Source organism: Gekko japonicus, unplaced genomic scaffold (assembly GCF_001447785.1).
Source record: "Gekko japonicus isolate JY-2015 unplaced genomic scaffold, Gekko_japonicus_V1.1 scaffold81, whole genome shotgun sequence".
NCBI lineage: Eukaryota > Metazoa > Chordata > Lepidosauria > Squamata > Gekkonidae > Gekko > Gekko japonicus.
This window is the reverse complement of record NW_015162476.1, coordinates 1757103-1774322: the sequence shown is the minus strand read 5'-3', so window position 1 is coordinate 1774322 and position 17220 is coordinate 1757103. Positions and strand designations below refer to the sequence as shown.

Genomic DNA, 17220 nt, shown 5'->3' with positions numbered 1-17220 from the left:
TGACAGACTTCACATTCCTGGGATACAAGATCACTGCAGATGGTGACTGCAGCCATGAAATTAAAAGACGCCTGCTCTTTGGGAGGAAAGCGATGGCATAATAAAAAGTAGAGACATCACCCTGCCAACAAAAGTCCGCATGGTCAAAGCAATGGTATTCCCAGTAGTACTGCGAGAGTTGGACTGTAAGGAAGGCTGAGCACTGAAGAATAGATGATTTTGAATTATGGTGCTGGAGAAGACACTTGAGAGTCCCTTGGACTGCAAAAAGATCAAATCAGTCAATCCTAAAAGAAATCAACCCTGACTGTTCCCTGGAAGGCCAGATAATGAAACTGAAGCTCAAATACTTTGGCCACCAAATGAGAAGGGAGCACTCACTGGAGAAGACCCTGATGCTGGGAAAGATTGAAGGTCAAAGAAGACGGGGACAGCAAAGGATGAGATGGTTAGACAGTGTCATAGATGCAACGAACATGAAATTAAGCAAGCTCCGGAGGATGGCAGAAGTCAGGAGGGTCTGGCGTGATGTCGTCCATGGGATTGTGAAGAGTCGGACTCAATTGTGTGACTGAATAACAACAACAACAACGACAAAAAGGATCTATTTATGCCAAGGTAGATTTTAGGTTTCTCAGCATGGAAGACAGTCAGAGGCTTTTGAATACAATATTATGATCTTTATTCTTGATTACCACTACTATGACATAGTGTTTTTAATTTCAATGAATGAGAAAATTAATTTCACTTGAGTGCTGCCTTGGTTTATCAGCAGAAGTTATTACGCACAGTAGATCTTTCTCAGAAAAATCGCTGTACTGGTATTTTGAGATTTCTGCATTGTATTGTTTTTGTTTTTTAAAAACAGTATAGTCATTCAGTAGGTTGATATTATTAGCTGATACAAAAGTTTTCTCAAAAAATAATATTTTATCACAGAAATACTGGCCATGCTGTAACTCTACAAAAACCGGAGGCTATGTAGGATTTTACAGGCTTTGAAATCCAGCCTCACTTTAAAATTTACTTTCAAAAGTCCAGGAATATGCATAAAGAACAATCACATTTAACACTGAGGACTGATGGCTGGCAACCAGCAGGGAAAGGGGAAGCAGGGATGGAGACTTCTTGCTGGTGTCATGTGTGGCATCACTTTTAGGGGAAACCAGAAGTAATGTTGTGCTGCTCTAGGAATCACCAGAAATTCTGTGGTAAAACCATGATGTTTTCAATGATTCCTAGAGTGACATGACATTACTTCTCGGTTTCCTCTAAAAGTGATATCATGTGATTATTTTTTTCTCCTGATGCCCAAAGGAGAACAGGCAGGAAAAGTAGGTTGCTAGCAGGAAGTCTCCTGCCATAGTGGAGACCTGGCAACCCTGGTTCCATCCGGTGATGCTTTCCTTCAGAAGCCCTGTTGTTGCTGTAGCTGCAGTGCAGTGACAGGGAGACTTCCTGATGGCAGGTTTCCCTCCATTTTCCATGCCCGCATTCCCATGGTGGTCACCCTGCCCCTACATTGGGGGGGGGGTCAATTAGTTTTTTTTAAAAAAGACACAAATAATTATGTCAATATGCCAATTGCCATTTTAAAAGAAAAGGCTTCTTGGTGGCTTGGGGGGATGGCTGTGTCAAGGGCAGGGAAAATGGCTATTGTTTAGATAGGACTGGGAAAATCCAGACCTTCCTAGCTACACGGAAGCCAGCCTGGCTTTGCTGTGATTTCCCCAAAAAACACTGTTGCAAAGCAGATTTGGGAAGGGCTACAGAAATGTTGAGGAAACCCTCGGTGGTACACAGAAGCATGATGATGCTCAGGAGAAGGGGGAGGATCACTTAGGACTCAGGGCAAATCTTTTGTGTGGAAACTGCCCAAGTTGCAAAATCAAGTAGCCATAAGGTCTGATCTCTCAGTTCTTACCTCAAAGATGCTTCATATTATTGCACTCTTCACAAAAAGGCCAGTGAAAACAGCCACCTCATTGTTAATGCAGTAACTTAAGATCCAAAGTAGCTTACAGAGTAGCTTAGCGTGTGGATTGCCTCCATCTTGTACAGTACTTCTGCACCACCAAAGCCAACCAATAGGAATGTCAGGTGAACATACAGGAGACTCTCCACAAGGTAAGGTACTCTCACAGCTCAAATACTTCCATGGGCATAAGCTGTTTCCAGGAGCCTCAATATGGTGAGAGTAATACAAGTCCTTACATACAGAAAGGTCAGGAGGAAAGCTGAAGGCAGTTTTCCCAGTTATTCTCCCTTGTGCAAATTAAATCTTTACTAACTCCAGACATTTCACTGCTAAGTTCAGTTTAGTATTAATCATTTAGATTATAACATGTCACAATGAGAATAAGAAAGGGCTATGTTTTCACTTCAGAAATGGACTGAAGAGCAAGCAGGCCATTATTCAGCTCATGTTCATCTCTCTATTTTGTAAGCACAACATAACAAAATTGCTGTTCTTCAACGCCTCTACCTTAAGAACTTAATTGGGGGGAAATCTCCTACACCCAGAATGCAAGGATACAGTCAAGACTACTGCAACATTTTACCTGTATCCCAAATGACACACAAAAGAAGAAAAGTGTACAGATGAGATGAGAGTATGCTCATCTGTAATAAGTCAGGAAACATTCATACTGGTTTGCAAGCATTCTACTTCCATTAACCACACTGGGTTAAATGTTCTCTATGAATGCATTATGTGTCTCCACTACACACACATTATATCAAGATTGCTATGGTAACTGGCTTTAGTTATATAACTGAAGAAGCTGTTGGTAATATAAAATAAGGAAGATTTTAGATACAGTTCTACCAGTAATTGGGGGGGAAAGCCTCTTGCTTTTCAATTTCTGGCAATCACTTTCCTCTCATTGCAGTAATTTATAGCAGACTCACATTATAGCAAGACTTCACATCCTTGTAGATTGTTCAAAACTTACAGAACAGTTTTGCTGTTATCATACAAAGATAAGTCCCCCTTTCTTATATGAATGTTTCACATCCTTTTCCTACTAAATAGTGGAGTCTAAATACAATGAAACTCAGTTTCTTATACTTGAAACAAAAACTTCCATTTATGGGCTGCAACCTTGCACCAAGATAACTATCACTTGGTTATACTGAAGTTTAGAGCACTCCCAAACTTGCAGTCTGTCAGAAAAGGCTATCTAGAGGAGATGAAGGAAGGCAGGAAGAACTTTGCCAAACAGATAAACTGGAGTGCTGGAAGCTGAAAGGCAGAGCGAGAGATCAGCTTGAACTTTAAGTTGACAGAAGTGGCTTGGACTGAGAAGCCAGGCCAGAGTCAGAGGCTCAATACCATCGGTCCCTTGTGTCACCTGACTCCTGTCGAGCAAATACCTGCAGTACCACCATCTGCTAAGTCCAGAAGAAAACAGACTAGCAGTTCTCTTGTCTGGCAAATGAGTGCATTTCAGGTGTTTATAAACATATTTATTATGATTTATTTATTTAAAACATTTTTAAATTTTTTTTTTAAGATTAAGCATTTGACTCAATGGCCAATAGATCACTATTTTCCCCCACCCTTCCTCCAATGAATACAGGGCAGTACACAGGGCCTTCCCATGCCAGTTTATTCTCACACCCATGTGAGACAGGTGATACAGGTAAGGCTTGCAGAGAATGCTGCTGCAGCACTGCATCTAAAGAAGTTAATGGATGAGTGGGGATTCTAACAAAGGTCGTGCCAAGTCTTAGCCTTAGTCTGTCCCTTTCCCCACTACATTATGTTGGCTGTCCACATTATAAGGACAGGGGAAAGCCAGGATCAAGCTATAGAAGAAAAAAAAAATAGCCGTAGGTCCTGAACTGCACATGCTCTTCTCCTCTCCCTTCAATTACAGACTTGGCCCCTCACTAGAGATGTGAAGGCCCAGAAAAAACCCGGAAAAAATCGGGAAAAACCCGTTTCCCCCCCATTTTTTTCCTGAAGCCTATTTTGTTTTTTTCTGAAAAATTGGAAAAATTGAAAAAGAAAAGAAAAGAAAATTGATTATGGAACGTTGTATTTTAACATGATGAATAAAATATTTTAAGACAAGGTGTTCAAATATTTTCCAAATCATTTCTAATATATATATGGTATCAGATTGATTTAAAAAGCTTTCAGTTTTGTTTTTGCATGTGGGTGGGTATTCTGTTTGTAATAATTGTTTGGATACACTATATTTTTAATATGCTAGTTGTGATAATTTCATGCCAAGTAAAAATGTCCATAGTCATATTTTATGTTCCTAAAATAATAGAATGACTTTCAATCTAGAAATTCAATCTAGAAAAGACAAAAAAATGCTAATGTAGCATCTTTTTCAATTTTTCCAAAAAATTCTGTTTTTTTCCCGAAAAAAACTGGAAAAAAACCGGGCTTTTTTCCGAGGTTCAAAATTTCCGGAAATTTTACATCTCTACCCCTCACCATCCTCCACTCAGAATTGTGGATGTGAGGTTGGACTTTCCCCACAAAAGGGTTGCCAGGTTTCCTGCTACAGTAAGCAGGAGAAAATGGGGGGGGGAGAGGAATCAGGATGTGTAGTGGTGTGCTGGCATGCTGGCATCACTTCCAGTGAAAACCAGAAGTGATGTCATAGGATGCTCTAGCATTTGCAAAAAACTATACCGGGGCCAGTCCTACCTCTTAAATTCTCCTGAGCTGGCTGCCTACCCTCAAATAACACTGAATTTCTAAAACTGTACCTATGCACAACCCAATAAAATTGGAGCAGTAGGTTGAGAATAAGGATCTACTGATCATGGCTGAACATTTTACATATTTAACAGCTGGATTTTTTGGGGGTAAATTTTGAGTCATTCTTTCATTATTTTTTTAAAAAACTTTTTTCATCTAGATTATTTAAACCACAAGATGGGGATATAACAAATGATGTTCTAAACATCAGGCCAAATACACTCAAGAGTTCTTACAAAAGCCTTTGCTTCTTGTGTATCTGTTCAAGCTACTAAAAGATTATGAAACTCAAAGTAGAAAGAGACCTATTTTTGGAAGTGAGTTGGATATAAAAGATTTAAGGAAGCTTTCAAGCCTCATTCAACTCCTCCTATGGTAAATATAACTACAACAAAAGGCAAAAAGATGGAAAATATTTATGTGCAGCCAGGTTATGCTCCACTGAACCGGATTTGTTAATACAATCAACTTTCAGATGATCAGATCTATCACATGTTGGCAGCATCTACTGATTTACTTGAGTAGGCTGCTTTAAAACAATTTTTTTGGGGGGTGGGGGTTACTGTTTCACTGGAAGCACAGTCCAGCAGACTGCTTACGCACAGGCAGACACCATAAATGAAAACAATATGAATTAACATGGAATTTAACTGTTCATAAGTTTTGTTAAATCTTTTGATAAACTTCTGTTCATAAGTTTTGTTAAATCTTTTGAGGGACTGAATCTTTTGCCAGAAGGATCATGGTGATCGATTTGCTATTTTAACTTGACACTGCACTTGTCCCACCACCGTGGTAGTGCTTCATCGTCTGCCCCTATCATGGGGGGCAAGCATCGCCTGGCAGAAGCGCATAGAACAGCGCGCTGGAGACAGCTGGCTGCCAAATTGGGTTCACTGTTTCCCATCTTGGGTCATTTACACAGGAAGATCAGAGCACCTTGATTACTCTATGGGTTATTGTATTTTATCTATTCAACCCGGCTTCGCCGCATGTTAGCCGCCTGAGCCGTTGGGAGGGCGGGATACAAATGGGATCAGCAAGTATCAGGGTCCTTAGGGACGTTCCATTTGAGGTTCGACAGAAAAGAAAAGCGTATAAAGAACTCATCTCAACACTTCAGATCAATCAAATTCAGTACACCTGGCTTTTTCCAGAAGGGGTCCAATTCAAATATAGAGATAAAAGAGAAAAAATCGACTCGGTGTTAAAAGCAGAAGAATGGTTGAAGCAATGTCTAAGATTACTTAAATAATAGAATGCCACTTTACAGTAGGGCTACTCTGTCAGCAAAAGGTAGTATCTGGTAGAGATTACTGAATATTTCTTTCAGTTTCTGATTGCATAAAAGGAGTTTACTTGTTTCAATCCTAACTCTTATTTGTGCTCTCTAGCATATTAAATACATATATGAAGCTACTTAAGGAATTTTACACTCACAGAGATACTTGAGTATCTGGGTTGGATCTAAACCGGGTTGGATCTAAACTGGGTTGGATCTAAACCGGTGTGGGTTTGGACTCACTTAACATAAGAGTCACATAGAATAAACATCAAATGTTGGAGAACCGCAAGACATGAACAAATATTACACACATGTTTTTATTGAAAAATATGAAAATTTGCTTTTTATTAACATTAAATAAGAAGAAAACAAATGGGGTAAAAACAGATATTGATAATGATATTTATTTGTCCATAGTATTTGTTTGCTAATGATATTTATTTGTCTGAGGGGTGGAAAGAAAGGAAGCAAATAGATGGTTTGGATTCAATCAGTATATTGAATTGCAGGCACAGTGTAGTTGTATTAGGACACTACTGATAAAAAGGTTTTGGGGAAACCTTATTTAAAAACACCCTTTTTGTACTCAGTGACAGAAGCAACTAAACCACTGGGCAATTATTCAGCTTTCAATATTTGCTTCCTCCAGAACATACTTGAAAGTTTACAATTCCAGTCTGTTGTCATCTTGGCATATTTTAAGCACCTACATCAGAGGGAAGGATCTGCTTTGTGCAATATAAACTAATGTGAAGGACAACGGATTTTCTTAGCATTTTCTTAGCCAATGCTACCATTTTATGGTTCTTCCTCCTAATATGGGAAATCTTCAGAAATGTCAATGGAAATAGCTACTGCAAACAAGATGCCCACAGACAGAACAACTTCACCAAAGTGGACTCAACAAAATAAGGTGGGGTGTTTTTTTTGTATTTTGAAAGTACACATGGCTATCCTTTTCTGTGTGTGTGTTCTTTCTTTCACCTAATATTTAAGATGACATGTTGGTATAAGGAAACTTGCCATTTGGCAAAAGACATTTTATCTTTGAAGAGTATTTCTAAAAAGTGAGAGATGCAACAGTAGACCCATGTAAAATATTAGGTAATTTGACAAAGCATTTGTATGAATAAACAAATGTACCCATCCCTCTTTTGGTAATGTCTCTCAGAAAGGTCTACATTTTCATACCAGAGAATACAACTGTCTCTATGAAACATAATCCAACTAGTATCCAGTACTTTTCAATATGCTGAGTTTTTAGAAAGGGATTCAGTTAGTATTAAAACAACAACAACAACCAGAACCAAATCCACAAAAGGAACAATCACCATGATTTCCAAAGCAAAATTTGAAAGTCCACAGAACTTGCTCAACAAATCTGTGGAAAGCATATCAAACAATACAAAAATAAAACATATTTCTTACCTGTAGAAGTATGAGCACCCCCTGACTGTGTTGTGAGTGAAATGTTCCTGAGTCTTTTCATTTCCAAAGTCTTCTAAGGGATCTGACCACAGGATGTCACACATAGGTCCATACGCAGGTGGTTCCTTAAATCGATCTAACTAAGAAGAGAAGATAAAGAGAATAGCTAAAGGTATGTCTATATCCCTCACTTTACAGATTCAGGACCATGAAAGCTGGCTCAAACTTGCAAAGTACAAAAGGTTGTACATTGGAAGACCTAAAACCCTGGTGACAATAGCAAAAGTGTACCAGCAGTGCTGGTCTGCCACCCCTCCCACCCCTAAACCTATAACAAAGTGCAGTTCAAACATTACACACCAACAAGATCAACAGCTAACCACAGGCTTTTTCGATATTAAGGCAGCTGTGCAGAGCTTCACAATAAGCAAGGTTTACATGTGGGAAGAGTCACATCTGAACTGGCTCTTGGCTAAAGAACAGTTTCCTATACTTAGGGAACAATGAAAAAAGACGTACACCACCAGGCTTTTCTGACCCTTTAAGGAACTCATGCATTTTAACTATAAAGCACCTAAAATGAAATCAAATGTTCATGAGCAATTTACGTTAAATAAAGATCCTTAAACAAGGTTAGGCACTTTCTCTTGCAGATTGCCAAAAAAGCATAGCTTTATTTCTGAATATCTATCACACAAACAGAATTCCTAAGCAGTTTCATTTTGCATCATATTTACCATGGGAACATCTAAAACTCAAATGTTGTAAAGTTTAACTTGATATCTATAATCAATAGAAATGTATTTATATTACTTAATGAAAGAGGAAGCATCAAATTTAGATTCTTTAAAGTGTAAGTGGAGCTCAGAATGTGGCTCTGCAAACCAGCCTTCACATAAATCACAACTAGACTTGCAAAGTAAGACTTACACAAGAAGAAATTATCTTATGTACTGCCCAAAGCCTCTTGCTAAAACACATTGTCCTGCTAATTCAAGTTGCTTGAGAGTTGGAAAAGAAGGGTTCAGGAGACAAGATGACGGTGGGGGAGCTGATAGAGGTTTATAAAATAGGGAGGAAAAAGTAGACTGAGAGAACTCTTCCTTCCTTCCCTTTAATACTAGAACTTAGGGTGGGGCAATACATTCAGAAGATAAAAAGTATTTCACTCACTGAGTAATTGTGGTATTCACTGCCTGTGAAGCTAGTGGTAGCCACTAGTATGGAAGGGTTTAAAGAGAATTAGAGTGATTCACAAGGGTTAGGCCCATCAGCGGCTAGTAGCTATGATGACTGAAAGGGATCTCCATGTTCAGAACCTGTAAACCTCCAACTATCAGTGCTAGGAGGCAACATTAAGGAGAAGCCTGGGCCTCTCTGTCCTGTTTGTTGCCTGTCCAAAGCAACTGGTTGGGCATGGGCACTCTATGAAACTGGATGCTGGTCTAGATGGACCACTGTTATAATCCAGCATGACACCTCTTATATTCATTTGCTTATGAAAAAGCTAAGCTTTACAAACATTTGAAAGTAACTGTAACCAATTTTTGGAAAGTTTTAATTAAACACTTAGCTACTGCTATATCTATTTAACCACTGGGGTTCTTTCATTCATGTATACATCAGTGGTACCAGTACCAACTGTGCCACTGTATAATGATGACATAATTGAAGATGAGTAAATTGAACGTCAGGTGGGAGAACAGTCAGGTGGGAGAACAGGAGGGGGAGGCATTCCCTGCTCATTCCAGGGACTCATCAGGCTTGGCATCCCCTCCTCCCCCCAGCAAGCATGCGAAAACTAGACCATGCAGCCGGCTGGAGCATAATGTCTCAGAGGCATCAGGGGAGGATGAGGCTCATGGCTTCAGCAACAGTGAACTTGGAAGAAGGGACGAGCATAGCAGCCCTGTAACGAGGGATCCCCTGGATCTGAATTTACAGAGGCACCTTCTGTAGTAGCTTCTGTGGAGGACATTGCCGAGAGGGAAGAGGGGGAATGGTCTGGGGAAGAAACAGAGACAGCCAGGCTCTTTCAGGTGGAACATCTCTAGAGGTTGCTGAATAAAGTGATCACTACTTTGAATTACCAGATTGAGGTGGCTGAGAAACCCAGGTCTGCAGTAACAGCAAATCTGGACACCTGGGGATTCAAAACACCAAATAATATTATATGGTAACTAACTATAAAGTCAATGTTAATTTTTCTTATTTTATCAATGTACCAGATCATGCTAAGTATAACGAGATGTTATGACTGTATACAATTGTTAATTGTTTCCTTTTTTCTGTATTATACTAGTTTATAGTTCGCACTTACAACTTGTTAAATATCAAGAACCAGAAATTAAAGAAGTCACATGAAGCTATTTCACTGCCCATCTGGTCAAACTTCACCAGGGCCATAGTCATATGGGCAGACTATAGGACAGCTACCTAGGTAGATGGTGAGTTCCCTCTCTCTGGCAGTCTTTAAGGAATGGCTGGACAAACATTTGTCAGTGATGCTCTAGGCTGATCCTCAATTGAGCAAGGCATTGGACTAGATGACCTGTATGGCCCCTTCCAACTCTATGATTTTATGATTCTAAAGTCCTTTTTACTCTAGGGTCCCCTCTGTGTACAATAACTCACTGGAACACATCCTCTTATGGGGTTTATTTTGGCAGTAAACACTGGGTGACTTGATACCATCTGAGTTGCATGACTCAACTAGATCTAGCGGCTTGTTACTGTTCAATAGCAGCCGTCCTTCGAATTCCAATGTGGTGTAGCCATTTGCGCTTCAGAGTAGGGTCTTGTAGATCCACATTCAAATCCCCATCTTGTTGTGGAAGCTCACTGGGTGATTTTGGGCCAGTCACATACTTTCAGCCTAATCTACCTCACAGGGTTGTTGTAAGGATAAAAAGGAGGAGAGGAGAGTAGTGTAAGATGCTTTGGTCTGCACTGTGGAGAAAGGTGGAGTATAAATGAAGTAAATAAATAACAAGTATAGCTGAAGATGGGAGGTAGATACAAGATAAGTTGGTGAATGAAAGAGAGAATGAAGCAGAGCAAGGGCAGATGATATGGGGGTTGTCAGGAGGAGGGAAAGGGGAAATAATGTGGGGAAGGGGATTAGGGGAAAGTGAGGTGCCCCCCACAAGTCTTTGAAGGCCCCCTACCATGCAAATAGCCTGGGCCTAGTGGCCAGCACCACACAACTGGGCCATAGTTTTTCTAGGCAGAGGCTGCCAGGGTGGGGGAAAGGAAAAATGAAGATAGGTTGGCTGCTGGGTGGTATGGAGAGAAGGAAGCAGGAAAAGGGGCCTTCAGGGAAGGGGAAAATGAAATAGTGGGGGAGGGAGAAATGATATACCTCCCGCAAATTCTTGAGGGTTCCCATTTGTTATTATTTAATGCTGCACATTGTATCACATAAAACTTTTTCATACTATACCATTCGAGTCAAACTTTCTCTTAATTTTTTCCCACTCATTCCAAAAAAAAGGGGGGGGGGATCACAGGAGATTTTTCAGTTGTCCCTAAAACTTCCCAATTTTTCCATTGGAAAAACTGAAAAAAGTGCTTGGGGAAAAAAGAGGGTTCCCCCCCACCCCCGCTTTCACATCTCTAGTACGCACACACAAAAACGTCATTATTCTGATACAGAAGACTTCACTAAGATCATAGAAGCAGAAAAAGCAAATACGTGGATCCATCTTGCAGCATGATGCTTCAGCTTATATCCAATTATTTTTGTTGGCAGCTATGACTAGCAGCACCTATAGTCACCACAACAGTTACTGTATGTGGAAACAATTGTGGTTTCCAAGCAGACACTCTCCCCCCCAGGTCAGGAAAAAAATATGAGAGTGTCTTATTGTTTTGAAATGCAGCAGGCCAAGTGGCTGGTAAATATTAGCACCATGATCCAGAGAAGGAGATCTGAATTCAGAAGCATAACTTGCTTTATCAGGCAACATGGACGTTAATCATTTGAGAATTTGGATTTGTACCTCCACCCACATTCTGGCATATCTAGTCATGCATAAATCCCCTTTACTATAAATACGAACTACTGGGCCTAGATTGGAGTATCTAGTGAAAATAAATTCGGTTGCACACCCAATTCACTAAATAAAACCAGATTTTCCAAGAAGCAGTAGTACAAATTATGCACTTAATCTATTTCTAAAGATTCTGTTTTGAATACAAATAACTAAGCTTTCAGGAAAACCATGGAGAACAAAAGAGTCATAAGGCAACAAGAAAATGCAGCCACATACCAAAACCTCAATTAAATCTTACATATATTAACAGTGGGTAAAGAACATTTTTGTTCCTAAAATCATTTAATTACTGGCATTTTAGATTTATACTATTCAAACTTACTTTTCTGATGTCATCTAAAGTGCTGATCTCTGGAGAGAGGCCACCATGCACACACAGGAACTGTTGGTTCATCAGAGCAGCCAAGGGAAGGCAGTCAAAGGCATCCATGCAGGCATCATACACACGTTCTGAATACTTTATTTTACCTTTTGGATATTAAGATGGTATCAGAAAAGGGGACTGAAAAGGGAAGAGTGACCATCTGAGAATCCTAACAGGGCTCCAATTTGTATAGGCCTCTGACTTGTGGGCTGTACAAGTGACTGAACACAAGACTTATCTTGGGCTCTCACTTGCCTCCCAATGCATCGAGACCGTGAACACATGACGGACAAAGACAGAAACACATTTACACTACTGTAGGGGTATACATACACATATTCTTGAACCGAAATAAGGCCTAAAATCACCATTTTAATTTTGGGCCATGAAGCAAAACACTTCCAAAACTTTGAAAAAAATGGACCCCACCTACATTTCAGGAATGTTTTGGGTTCAGGAAGGCAGTAGAAAGTGGAGCAGAATGGGAGGAAGGAAGGAAAGAGCACATACACTCCAGCTGGGTTGTGGCACCAATGTTGCCATGGCCCTTTAAACTTTAATGTTCCTGGACATCAAGGTCTGGTCTCTATGTTCAGATACCAGATCTATCACTCACTGATTCAGTGGACACCTGATCTGACCTGACACTGGAATCATACATGGTAGACCTGGTATCTAGACCTGGAAACCAGGTCTAACCCCCCCCCTTTCATGGTAGACCTGGTCACTGAGTTTGTACCCCAGGTCTAGTGCTGTTGGTTCCCGGTCTCCCTCCAGGAAGCCAGGTCCATCCCCCACTGGTTCCCTCTTTCACTGCTCCTGCTGTTGGGGGTGGGGTGCCATGTGCACAGTAAAAATAAACGGTTTAATTTTGTTTTGTTAAAGGAATGATTTTAGGGCGCCAATATTTCTGAACCCCAACAATGTCCCTGAAGTAGATTTCTAGAATGCTATCAACACTCCCAAAATTTCAGGAGAACAAAAATCATGCCTGTAGCAAAATCTTGAAACAAAACTAAACCAATTTTTTAAAGTGCACAACCCTACACTACTGTTCATGCTTCAACTTCCTCATTCCATTGCCCTTTATCAGCTATTAAGCTCCTTAATATGCAAACTAAGATATTTACCTGTGCACCCTCTCAAGTAAATAATTTGTGGCTTTCCTTTTGAAACTGCCTTTCACAGATGGCAGGTTGACAGAGACCCTGATACTAATGTAGATGTCGCTATCCCTGTACACAACAGATATTTAGACACTGTCCCATTCTATTTCCTCCACCTCACCCTTAAGTCATTTTGCAAAAGCATCAAGCATAATGGACTAAGTATGCTTTTGTTGATGTTATTCAAAGTTACTGAGTCATGGACCTTCAGAATAGTTCAACTTTGTTCTGTAACGGAATCTATGTGGTAGTAAAAACTAAATTTTGTAAGGCAAAAAGCTACTTATTATAAAAAAAATTCATTGTCTACTAATCTTTTGTGATAAGTACAGAGATACTCTTAAGAAAAAAAACTCTGCCATTTCTTTTAGACTGTCACATATTTACTTCTTAATGGCTAGATCAGAATAGAATCCTTCACATCTTCTTAATCATTTGCAGAAACATCTTGAAATGAATCTGAAGTGTTAGTCTTCAGAACTCAGGAAGTTATCAGTTGTTCAAATACATTAAAATTCTTTTCATCCAGTTGCTTGATTTAAGGAAATGTGTACAATATCACTATACACTCAATTTTTCCTGATTGATGACCAAAGCTTCTTCAATTTCTCAATATCCCAACTTCAGCATTTGTCCATACCCAGCTGTCTGCTTCCTAATCTGAGGTTTGTTATGCTCTGATGCCTTCCCATGAATCCTTGTACATGCAGATTCCTTTCCACCCTCAAGAGCCTCCTGCCCTCAAACCTCCAAGAAAATGATGTCTTTGCATCATAGAACTCTTACAGGGATGAAATTGCTATCCCTTTTGCGATATGATAACTCCATTGAAATCTCCAGAAGGCATGAAACAAAGGCAGTTTTCACACAGATTATGTACCTCAGGCTCAGTGCTGTGGGTAAGTGTCCCCCCCCCCCAGGTTCTCCACAGCATTGTAGTGCATTCATGTACCTCTTGGAGTTTCTCCAGCTTTTCCCCAGTCTTTCTCAAACCTGCTTTGCTGAGAAATTTTGGGAGAGATTATAGCAAAGCGTGGATGGATGCCATGTGGGGTGAAACAGTTTAGATTTTCCTGGTCCCACCCACATGGCAGCCATTTTTCCATGGTGGTCATTCCCTCACCTTGTCACTGGCAGGCTTTTTAAAATAAGAAACTGAATATTGTCATATTGTTATACCATAATAACAAGTTGTGTATTAGGCTTTCTGAACTCCCAACTCTCATTTAAAAAAATCCATCTCTAGTACCTTTTTGTTGCAGAGATAAGCAGAAAGGCATTATTTCCACAAGAAAAGGGGCGAGACACTTACTTAAAAAAAAAACAAAGTTAGGAACCTGATACGTAGACAGTTACAAAGTTAAAACAATATAATGATATTCTGTTGCCAATTTAAAAACAAATCTAAAAAAGCTCTGTTGGTGCGGGGAAGGGGACAGGATGGCTGCTGCCAGGGACTGGGACAGGTGAAACTGGCCATGTAGAAGCCCCACTGCCACTGGGCTTTATGGAGAACTGCACCAGCAACAGGGAAACCACACAAACCTGTCCCTGTACGGAAATCACCAAAAATGTCATGCTGAATTCAGGAGAAATAAAATCTATCAGATTTAATGCAGATCAAAGCCCAAGCTCAAGGAGAGGAGTGAAATGACTTTACACTTAATAGATTTAAATCCTTTAAAGCAGTTCCAGTAAAGTTGCAAATTTCAAGATTTTTGGCTTTTTCTCATTATACTACTCAATATGTTTCTAACCCCACCTCAAGAGCAAATCAAACAAAAGTAGTAATTTTGATGCATACTTACATTCTTGTTTAAATGTGAAATACTCTGTTAAATGTCTACATTCATGATTCCCACGCAGTAAAAACAGTGTTTTGGGATAAAGAATTTTCAAGGCCCACAAGTACAGCACACACTGCAAAAGAAGAAGAAAAAAGAGAACAAAGTTGATCAAGGATGAACATTCCATTCATCTTTTACAAAGTCACTAAATATGAAATCAATGACTTGCTTTTTCAGAGGCTCACCTAGATTTCCATATTTTTTGTATTTTTTAATACGTGCATGTGTGCACCTGGAAGTCATGGCGACCTCTGGTGACTGACCCCTACTGGGGCCTGGAGGATATTCAAAGAGGTGGCTGAATAAAGCCTGTCTCTGCCCTCCCACCTCTGATATTCCAAGGAGGTTTCTCATCAAAGTACTTGCCAGAGTCAACCCTGCTTAGCTTCCGAGATCTGACGAGATCAGTCTTGCCTGGACTATCCAGGGCCAGGGCTAGATTTCCATATATTTAATGAGACTTGTTTCCTACAATTTGCACAAAACTCAATTCAATTACCCACTGTGATGCTTTAATATATTTATTAATGACTGAAAAGTGAAAGTGACTCCCCCTCCCTTAGTCTACAAACTCTGCAGTACCATATTAAGCCAAAGAATAATATTCCTCTGGATGGAACAGTCCAATCTCATTGGCTTGTAAAGTATCTTATAACATAAACACTTCTCAATAATTTTTAGGAGAGCATTTAATTAGTTTCATCACAATTAACTCCGACATACACTGACAGGAGAGTACTACCATACTGCACAAAAAACAATGGTTCATCTATTAAAAACTGCCTTGTACAGTGGTTCCTCCATAAGCAAGATGGACGTGTCTGGAGAGGCACAAGCAGTTGCTAATGGAAGGCAGGCTAATGGAAGGCAGCTACCCTGAGCCTGCCTCGGCGGGGAGGGCAGGGTATAAATCAAATAAATGTGTATCTTCATTCCATGGCTTAGCAGTGGAGCACAGGCTATGCATGCAGGCTCATCCCTAGACTTCTTAGTTAGAACAGTTCTCTGGCAGAAGGGCTGGATGAGACTTTCTGCACAAGACAGTCAGGGCTTAGATGGAACAGTAATCTGATTCAGCTTGAAGCAGCATGTTAACTGAGCAGAATGCAGGAAGCTACATGACTCTTGTCCTTCATGCTAGTTTTGACTGGTTGCACTTGAGGCCAGTATGGTTGCATTGCATTCTAACTGTTGCTTCTCACCCCACAATCGCCCCAAGACATCTCTGAACTAGATAAATGATCCCACAGTTCTGCCTCCCTATTTGGGCCTAGCATTAGAATCTGCAGTGTTTTGAGAATTACACCTTTTGATTTATCCAAATGTCATTGGTAAGAATCCCTGCCCCTCACGGATCCTTAATGCATGTGTGTGTGTGTGTGGGGGAGAAGTGGGGGATCATATTGTTCACATAAAGCTTGCAAAATTAAACGAAACTTGAAAGAGAGAGAGAGAGAGAGAGAGAGAGAGAGAGAAATGCATTTTCTGAAGTTGCTTCTTTTAGCAGCCCTACAGCTACTCTTCTTGCCAAGTCATCTCTTCTCTAGATACTTAAAAAAATTAGGACAAAAGCTCCCAGAGGCTTTATTTCATACATAAGATGCTTATTAACAAAACCTTGCATATTAACCTACAATAGTACTTCTTGTACTTTGAAAACTCCAAAACAGGGACTAGATATCTACATACGTGATGAAATATCCAGAAATGCCTATCTTACAAATGATTTTAAAAGGACAAAAATGTTATCAATGGAAGAGATAATTTTGTGAAACAACCCCCTAATTATATGTGTGTGTCTGTGTGCAGATGGGAGCTTTATTTCAGACAAGCTTAATGTTGGGCATAATCATGACATCTTTTCCCTTACCAGACATTAATAGTTGCTACAAACAATAGGAAGAGGTAAATAATTGATTAAAGGAGTTTGGTTCTCAAGAAGAGAAGGTCTGCAGCTAACCCAGACTCCATGATTGATTTATATCTCACCCTGAGACTGCCCTTGTGGGGAGGGTGGGATATAAATCTAATAAATAAATAAATAAAAGAGCTACTAGGGAATTCAGAACTACATTGCTTAGAGATGTGAATGCCACGAAAATCTGGGGGAGGGTTGGCCCCTGAACATATTCCTATTTTTCTGATTTTGGATCACAAATGCGTGGTGTGTGTGTGTGGGGGGGAGAATTCCTATGTTTTTTTGAATGAGTGAAATATTTTTTAAGACAAGGTTTTACTCAAAATATGTAACAAATTTTTAATGTACAAAGCTAGATCATTAGTCTACATATATACTATAGATGCATACAACATATTTTCAAGGATTTGCTTATTGTTTAAATGTGTACAACT

At 39.8% G+C, this 17220-nt stretch overlaps 1 protein-coding gene across 5 annotated transcripts in view; it reads right to left on the bottom strand.

The window, feature by feature from the left end:
* Nucleotides 1-17220, bottom strand: part of PPP3CA (protein phosphatase 3, catalytic subunit, alpha isozyme) — a 249497-nt gene that overhangs the window by 56679 nt on the left and 175598 nt on the right. For all 5 annotated transcript variants that reach the window (XM_015405778.1, XM_015405782.1, XM_015405779.1 and 2 more), the window contains exons 4-6: nucleotides 14830-14941; nucleotides 11814-11959; nucleotides 7437-7576 (exon numbers count right to left, since the gene is read on the bottom strand). In XM_015405778.1, the coding sequence (XP_015261264.1) occupies nucleotides 7437-7576; nucleotides 11814-11959; nucleotides 14830-14941 (398 nt within the window). The remainder of the gene's footprint in view (nucleotides 1-7436; nucleotides 7577-11813; nucleotides 11960-14829; nucleotides 14942-17220) is intronic.